This window comes from Notolabrus celidotus, chromosome 3, assembly GCF_009762535.1.
Source record: "Notolabrus celidotus isolate fNotCel1 chromosome 3, fNotCel1.pri, whole genome shotgun sequence".
Classification (NCBI taxonomy): Eukaryota; Metazoa; Chordata; class Actinopteri; order Labriformes; family Labridae; genus Notolabrus; species Notolabrus celidotus.
Window position 1 is genome coordinate 34553085 of NC_048274.1, and position 8685 is coordinate 34561769.

The window sequence follows — 8685 nt, forward strand, 5'->3', positions numbered from 1 at the left end:
TGTGGTTGGGGACTGCAGCAGAAAACCTTGGCCTTTGGTGAGAAAGGCTGTGTTTTGTTTCCAACGTTCTTCCTCTAAATTACTGACCCCCTGCACACTGTCACATATCCACATGATAATAAATATAAATAAATATGCCCTCTTGTTGGCAGTGGTGGACAGTAACAGAGTACATTTACTTGAGATCTGTACTTAAGTACATTTTTTGAGTATCTGTACTTTACTTGACTATTTATGGGAGAAACGTATTACTTTTACTTCACTACATTTCTATCAGTGCTCTAGTTACTCACTACTTTAGCTTTGAAGTCAGCTCATGAATTTCTCTCACTTTCTGAAATCTGATCCCTCAGACAGTAAACTGTGTTTGTGTAGTTCTGTTTGTCTCAGTGGTTCAGTCGTACCTGTATATCGTGTGTCTCCACGGTTGAACGTGGAGTAAACACAGAGCAAATATTACTCAGATCAGGCAGTTCATTTAGAGGTGGTAATGATGGCTTTAATTCTCCATCTGAGCACCCATGGTCATATCTTCAGCCCGTGTTAGAGGTTTTTGAAATGAAGAATGATACGTATGGTTTGAAATATTCTCCCTGTTTCCCACTCTGACCAAACATACAAACATTCACTATCCAACCTGAGAAAGCGTGTTGAGCTACGTAACGTTTGTTTCATCCCAGATGAACATTTCAAACTAAAGTGTCTGTGCTTGGAGTAACTTAGTTTCTGTTTTTATTCCATGGTATAGTTTTAATAGATTTCAAGTAATTGTTTCTAGATAAACAGAATGTAACCAAATGTACTCTTATGTATTCTTGACTGCATTTATGTATTTTGAAAATATAACTTTTTGAGATATTTTAAAAAGTACTTTGAATACTAAAGTATTTTTAAAAGCAAGTACTTCAGTACTTTAATTCAAGTAATAATTTGACATAACAACTGTCACTTGTATTGGAGTAATATTTGACCTGGAGGATCTTTATTTTGACTTAAGTGATGAAGCTGTGTACTTTGTCCACCACTGCTTGTAGAATACAAAGCAATGATTGATTTTTATTGACTGTTTTTTTCTTATAGGCTGTTATTATTAATTTTTTGTACCATGTTCATCTTAAACAGTCCTCTAACAAGTAGCTGAAAAGAGTGTCTGATTGTTTTACATATAGAGCAACAGTACACACACAGTTGAAAGTAGAAAACATGTGATTAAAACTATTCAGTTAACTTTAATGTAGGACACTTAAATATCACTATTCTATCCAGGTCCGTCCACAGAGGACTATCTTATGTAGGATTTGAAAAGACATTGAAGTTTCCCCCCAAAAAAGTTTCCTTTGATTGTAGTGTGTTGAAATGTATGGACATTTCTCTGTTCTCAATAAAATAGAAGCCACTTGTTTCTATTTTACGTAAGGTTTTTGATCAGTATGAAAAATCTGTTCGCATGTTTATGGCTCAGAACAGAGATTGCAAAGGCACAGCTAAAGAATGCCAAAAAACAATCAGCAAGTCAAATTATTTCATCAAAACATTTTCATGACTGACCACTACGCTGCCAGAGATAGAGGGGTGAAAAGTTCGGCTGCAGATCATAGCACTGATCTGGCAGTTCAGCTCATTTAGGAATACTTCAGGCTGTCTCTGAAACCAAACAGAAGGACTGTGTTCAAATGTGGAGCAGTTTTGTAAATGTATGTTCAGGCACACTCAGTTTTATTTATCTTAGAAATATGTTTTATGTTTATCTGCACCATTAACCAGAGATCACATGCACACAAACAGTTTGGGCCAGTTTGCAGTTGTACGCTTTGAGGATGGAAAAACACAACCCAGCTGTTTCATCAGAAGAATTGAAACCTTGGGTCAGTCATCAGTGAACACTTCAGACTATATGACTTTTGGAAAGCTGTTTTACAGTTTTCATCAACCACCAGCCAGAGTTTTGTGATTTTGTTCCCTTTACTGTCAATAATTGATCAATAATAATTGAACCAATTACATTCAATGATGGCTTAGCAGCTTCAGACAAAACCAGAACATGGTTTAATGATTGCTCTGCATTTTGGATTCAAATGGGAGTTTTACAGTGTCTTTCTATTTCTGTCAGATGTTTCTTTTTTTTTTTTCTTTTTTTTTTTTGTGCCATAGAACATTGTCATTACAATTACAAAATATTCAAGACATAAGTACATAACAAGCATATGACATTCTTAGCAGACTCTGTACTCTCTATGTGATACCTTGCTGACCTCTTTGCAAAGGTTTTATATGAAATACAAGAAGGACGATCTTCAGAGTCCTGACTCTTTGTTTTAAATTTCTTTCACATACCATAGTGGGCGGCTGGCCCAGTAGAGTGGGATGAATCTCTACTGGAGGGTTGAGGGTTCAATCCCAGGTCCACATGTTTGACAAGAAGCCCAAAACACTGCCCCCGGTGGCTGTGTAAGCAGGGCTGGATTAGTTAACTCTGATTGGTGCTTTATAGAGCAGTCTTTACCATCAGTGTGTGGATGTGACATGTCATGTAAAAGCACTCTGAGTGGTTGACTCCAGACAGTACACACACACAGTGTAAGTCCTGCTTTTAAAGTCTTATTGTTGTAAGTTTTATTATCAACATGAAGTTAAAGTTGTCAGTATTTTATCACCACATCTGATACTTTTGATGAATATTACCACTTCATAAATATTAGTGTCACATTTACATGTTCAAAACGTTGGTAATGTGTACTACTGAAGCTTTCAGACAAATTCAGTGAAGTCTGAAGTTCAATATTTACCTCTGAGTTTAAGTGAAGTGGAAATATAAATCACTATAAACTGTGTAAAGTCCTCAAAACAACAAGAACAAGTTTAATGACGAAAAGAAAATATCACCTTAACCAGTTGAATCACTTGAGACACGTTATGATGTAAAAATATATATCTTTATTTAAAATATTTCAATATGTAGATAAACACATTATTAAAATCAAACATTTCAGAGCATTTTATCTTTAAATAATTGAATCACATGAGACACATCATCATATTTAAATCTTTATTTTTGAATATTTTAATAAGTAGAAAAATAATTTTTTAATAATATTTAATAACCTTTAAAAAAAAAGGTTCCTAAACTACATTATATGTTAACCTTAATGTGTAAAAATACCAATTTCTGAGATTTGAATATAAATGATTTTATTTTTATATTTTATTTTGAAAGTTTTTTTAAGTTAAAGAGTTTACAAAAATAATTAAATCTACAAGTTTTATATTATTAGTTATATTATAACACTTCAGAGCACTCTATCTTGAAACAATTTAATCACCTGAGACACATCATCATATTTAAATATATATCTTTATTATTTAGTATTTTAATAAGTAGAAAAATAACTTTACTAACATTTAATAACCTTTATAAAACAGTTAATAAACTACATTATAAGTTAACCTTAATGAATAAGAGTATAGATTTCAGAGATTTGAATAAAAATCATATTATTTTGTCATTTTATTTTGAAAGAGTTTTAAAAAGTTAAGTTTACAAAACTAATTCAATCTAAAATGTATATTATTTTATATTATATCTTGTTATCTTTATGTTAAATAACACTGTTGATATTTTTAGTGTGTAGTACTTTAGTCCTCACTGTGGAAAAGGTCAACCTAATAAAGGTGAAATAAATCAGCTCATATTTCTGTGTTGGTGTTTTCTCTTAGCAGGCTGTTTCTATGTTTGAGGATTTGATTCTTTGACTTCTCCTGAACTACTTCATGCAGAATTCTCAAAGCAGAATTCCATATTTCTATTTTTTGTACTATTTAACTATTATTGTATAATGTAAAACTACCTCTGCAACTCACCACTGCACTTTATCATATTATTTTAGCCTGTACATATTAGTCAAGCCTATTTGTTGTTTCTTTGTATTTATAGCTAAGGTTATTGTTATTATATTTTTATTTTATTTTTTATTGTAGTTCTTATTCTTATTCCTATTCTTATGCCTTGTACAAAGAGAGCACAGTTTACTGAAGTCAAATTCCTTGTGTGTTCAAGCATACTTGGCGAATAAAGCTGATTCTGATTCTGACAATAAGATAAAACATCCCATAATGACTGATTTTACAACTTCTTTAGTTCAGGATTTGTCTTTTTAAGTCTATTTTTTCTCAATGAGTTTCTGTTTTTAAAACATTTATATTAAAATCATTTTACTTAGTAGCTGAATCAAAACGTATTATTCTACTTTTTAATATAATAAGTCATAAACCCTATCTCTTAATAAAAAAAATTACTCATTTTTGGTAAGGTAACTACATTTAAGATGTTTCTTTCTTTTTAAAAAATAATAATTTGAGTGTCTTTGTCTCCTAAGCTAATATTTTGTTTGTTACATAACTGTAGCCTGATTTGTTTCTATTACTGGAGCTAATTTATGGAGGAGACGAGAATGTTTGTTAAACTAAAGGGTCCATGAGAGGAGGAGCTTTCAGGAGAGGAGCAGGAGTTGAGGTGAATATGGAGGATGAGGAGGACATGAGGACGTCTCTGTGCCCAGCTCTTGTAGCAGAATGTCCTTCTGCACTGGCCTTCATCAGCTCCTGTAGATCTGGATGTTGATGAGTCCAGAAGGACCTAGAGAAAACCACAAACACAATCCTGTTTTTACTTTTCAACTTCTTCAGGTTTGATCATTTCTTAAAAACAGATGAACTGAAAACTTGTGTTTAAACACTGAGACATCTTAAATATCTCCTCCAGCTGTGCATCAGACTGATTAGTACCTTTAATGTCCAGAGGAAGGAAACCTCTGCAGGTGGAGGCAGAGGGTCAGGAGGCTGGATGAAGGTGGATGCTGTGAGACAGAAACATCAGGTGGAGTATTGTGGTTGAGGGTTAGGTAGAGGTCTGGTTCTGGCTGCTCCTGTCTGCAGCTGTCTGCATGTAGAGTTAGTGGCTGCAGACAGAATGCAGAAGCTCCAGGTGGAGGTTTCAGGAGCAGCAGCAGAGGCTTGGTTGGTAGTTCAGCTGACAGAAGCTTTAGATGGAGGTTCAGGCTTCTGTCAGACCCTTATGGTTGGAGGACTCTGACACTGTTGGCCTGTGAGGCTCTCTGCCTGGATATGCAGATGGAGGTGTAACCTGCAGTCTGCGGGCAGAGGCTTCAGGTGGAGGCAACAGTTGTCAGTCGGTTGGAGAGGCTGGAGGCAGAGGCAACAGATGCCTCTGCATTCAAAAAGGTCTATGAAGGTGAAGACAACTTCTGCAAGAGTCTATACACAGTCTGCAGGTGGAGGTGAAGGTGCAGACATCTTGCAGAAGACAAAGTTGGAGGAGGTCAAATCCGGTGTTTGGTCACTGGTGAAGGTGGAGGCTCAGGCTTCAGCTGTCTGCCACAATCTACAGGTGGAGGTGGCTGTAAATTAATGGCAGAGGTCGATGTTGGATGATAGGCTGAAGCTGAGCGTAATTTTTCAAGTGGAGGTCGACATGATTTTTGAATCTGCAGCAGCTGGATGTTAAAAGCTGCTGGCAGACGCTGGAGGAAGCAAGTGGTTGTTTGGTTGGAGGCTGAGGATGGATCTTCACCTTGGTGGTTTTAGGTGGAGGTGGATTAAGACTACGAGATCAGGCAGGAGGAGGCTTAAGGTGGATCTTTGGTTGGAGGCAGAGCATGAAACAAGTCTTTTAAATGGTTTTTAGAGGCTGGTTTGTATCCCGTCAGGTGGTGCAGGTGGAGGCTCAGGCTGCATTGTCTGGCTCTTAAAGAAAACTTAAAACTTAAAACTTAAAACTACATATTTACATATTTACAGTTTGTTCTTCTTGAGCTCATAAAAAGTCTATGAGCTCTACTTCCTGGCTCTTTTCTGTGGAGGAGTCTCAGGCTGTGGTTCTCCTGATGTGTCCACATCATACTGAGGAGGATAGACTCCGACCCCGTATGACGCGTCCACATGCACAAGTCCGTTTTCATCGACTGTCTCCGTGAAAGAAGGACGATTCAGTCGTTCCCAGAGCTTCTGTTTGATCCGACGTCCCAGCTCCAAGCTGTAGGGACGAGGGCGGCCGCTCTTAAATCTGTGAGGAGCAAAAGAAACAGAAATGAAATCACAACGACACATGAGATGAAAAGGGATCTGTTGTAGATCATTAAAGGAGAGATTTTCTATTTTCTACTCAAACATACTTCAGCATGTCGTCTACTACTTCATGGTAGATCCGCTGATACTCCTCCACTGAGCGGTTGTGGATCCTGAGATCTGAGTCAGGCTGCAGTGGAGAGGTGGAGGGCCAGGGGCTGGGGGCCACACCGGAGACCACAGGAAGCTCATCAGGTGGGATCGGGGACCGAGGCCTCGGGACCAGAGGTTCAGCAGAAGCTCTGGAAGGAGGAGCCACAGAGGTCCTCTTCCTCTTCTTAGGTGGGCGGGCAGAAGGAGCAGAGTGCTGCTGCTGAGGGTTTGAAATGAGAGGAAGAAAGGAACACAAGAGACGATGTCAGACTGCAGGAAACTTTACAACAACTTCTACAGCCTCACAAGAGAAAACACAACATGAAATGAGATCACAGAGGTCGAGTTTGTGGAGGGGAACATTCATTCACTGTCTCTCTGTCCTTTTTGATAGATTTTAGAGGCATGAAAAGATGATAAATAAACTCTGCATAGTGACATTTTTTTTATTTGACCTTAGTTTCTCATCAGCCTAATTCAGTACATTTCTTCCACCTGGGATATCAAACCAATAAGCGGTATAAACACCCTGCACAGTAGATGATGTTTTATAACTTTCAGTACTAGTAGTTCAGTCTGCCTGATTGTCTAATAAAGATGCATTGTTAAGGATTACATTGTAGATCTTTTGTAACCTTTCTGTTACTTAAATCTGAAAATCAAATGTGTTACCTGCTCGTCTCTGCAGCATGGACAGCGTTTGCGTGCTCTGGACCTTCTGTCACTCCCTGCACGGCGTGCAGAGACTGTCCTGTGACAGGAGGCGGGGTCCTGAGGTTGAACCGGATCAACACACTGCTGCAACCACAACCACAACAAGACACATGTTAGAGTGAGGCTTTACAAGAACAGTTAATGCAGCATTATAACACTGAATGAATGAAAAGAAAAAATCCATCACTTTCCAGCAGAGCAAACCGCCTCTTAATACTTTAATCATATTACTTAAATATTCAGCCAGTGACCAAATGAGCTGATATCATGCAATGAAATAGGATTGAAGAAGTCAAACAAAGTATGAATTTCATGTTTTAACTACATTAAATACTCTTTGAAATCATTTCTTAAAACATACTTTTATTGCAGAGCCTTCCTGGATTTCATCTGAACTTTATTTTATTTTATATTAACCGCCTTGAGAAATATATTTAGGGCCCGAGCACCGCTGGTGGCGAAGGCCCTATTGTAACCCTAAGGGTTATTATTATTTTTCTGCCTAGGGAATCCTAGTTTAAAATTGTTTTACTCCTTTAGAGTTCTTTTATGTGAATCTTATGTATTTTAAAATAGATTTTATTTCTTTATCTTGACTTCTGTGTTTTTATGAACTGCCTGTTTTATTTTGCTGCCCATGTGAAGCACTTTGTAACTCTGCTTTTGAAAAGTGCTCTACAAATAAAACTATTATTACTTATTATTGAAATATGAAAATACAAAGAAATATTTAAAGAATTTAGTAAAATGTAGTTAATGTGAAGAGACAGAACTTATAAGAAGGTGCCAGTAAATGAGAATTATCAAATTAACATTTAGACATTTATTGACAAAGATGTATAATATTTATATTTTTAGTACTTCTTTCTTTTGTAATATTCAATGTTAATATTTCTTCATTTGTTATACATGTTGTAAAGATTTCAATGTTGTCCCAGAGTTAAAGTAGGCCTTCTTTACAGTTAAATTTGAGACTGAACTTTCTTAACAAATGAACAAACTCCCACTGGGATACACTCAGATGCTCTGAATGTATCAGATGTATATTATATAACAACCTTTATCATATTTTGATCTCTTTAAATACACTGAACTTGAAGTGCAGTCTTGTTCACACACTTTGAACATGATGACTTTAAACACTGGAGATCATTGAAGTGATTAAATCTTGTGTTTTCTATGATGGATATTTGTCAAGTTTTATAAAAATAATAAGTCGTTTATGAAATTATTTAAAAGAAGACTACTCAACTAAACCATGATTAAACATGTTCAGCTTCTTGTTGGTCTTATTTAGTAAAGACTGTACAGTGCAGGTCAGACAGTATGCATCATTACAGTGAACACCTGAGATCGTCTAATGATCACATTTCGGGATGAAAGTCTATTTTTCCAGCACAAACTGATATTATTTACCAACATAAAGACATATTTAATAACACATGAGGTTTAAAGTGACTTTTTTGGGGCCTTTTATTGAGAAATATATCTGGAGCACAGATCTTACGTTTTCCATGACAGAAGTTTGAACTCTCTCTTCAGTCAGTCTGTGGAGGTCAGTAAGTCTCGTCAGGACGAAAGAAGATCTCAGTTGAAGTGTGAAACTTGCAGAAATCGTCGAGTGAAGGTCGTGAAAATACTTTCAGTGGCTGCTTCAGATTTTGTTTTTGTTTAAATGAAAATGTGATGAAAATGATGCACCTGGATACCATAGCAACCATGGAATCTTCGTCGTGC

The 8685-nt window shown here is 36.5% G+C and overlaps 1 protein-coding gene across 1 annotated transcript; it reads right to left on the reverse strand.

Moving 5' to 3' along the window:
* Window positions 1–4021: 4021 nt before the first annotated feature.
* Window positions 4022–8605, reverse strand: LOC117810408. Its single transcript, XM_034680238.1, has 5 exons — window positions 8456–8605; window positions 6907–7032; window positions 6189–6454; window positions 4783–6079; window positions 4022–4633 (listed from the first exon to the last, which is right to left on the reverse strand). The coding sequence occupies exons 1-4, from the start codon at window positions 8462–8464 to the stop codon at window positions 5851–5853; spliced, it is 630 nt and encodes a 209-aa protein (XP_034536129.1). The 5' UTR covers window positions 8465–8605; the 3' UTR covers window positions 4022–4633; window positions 4783–5850.
* Between the last annotated feature and the right edge of the window lie 80 nt (window positions 8606–8685).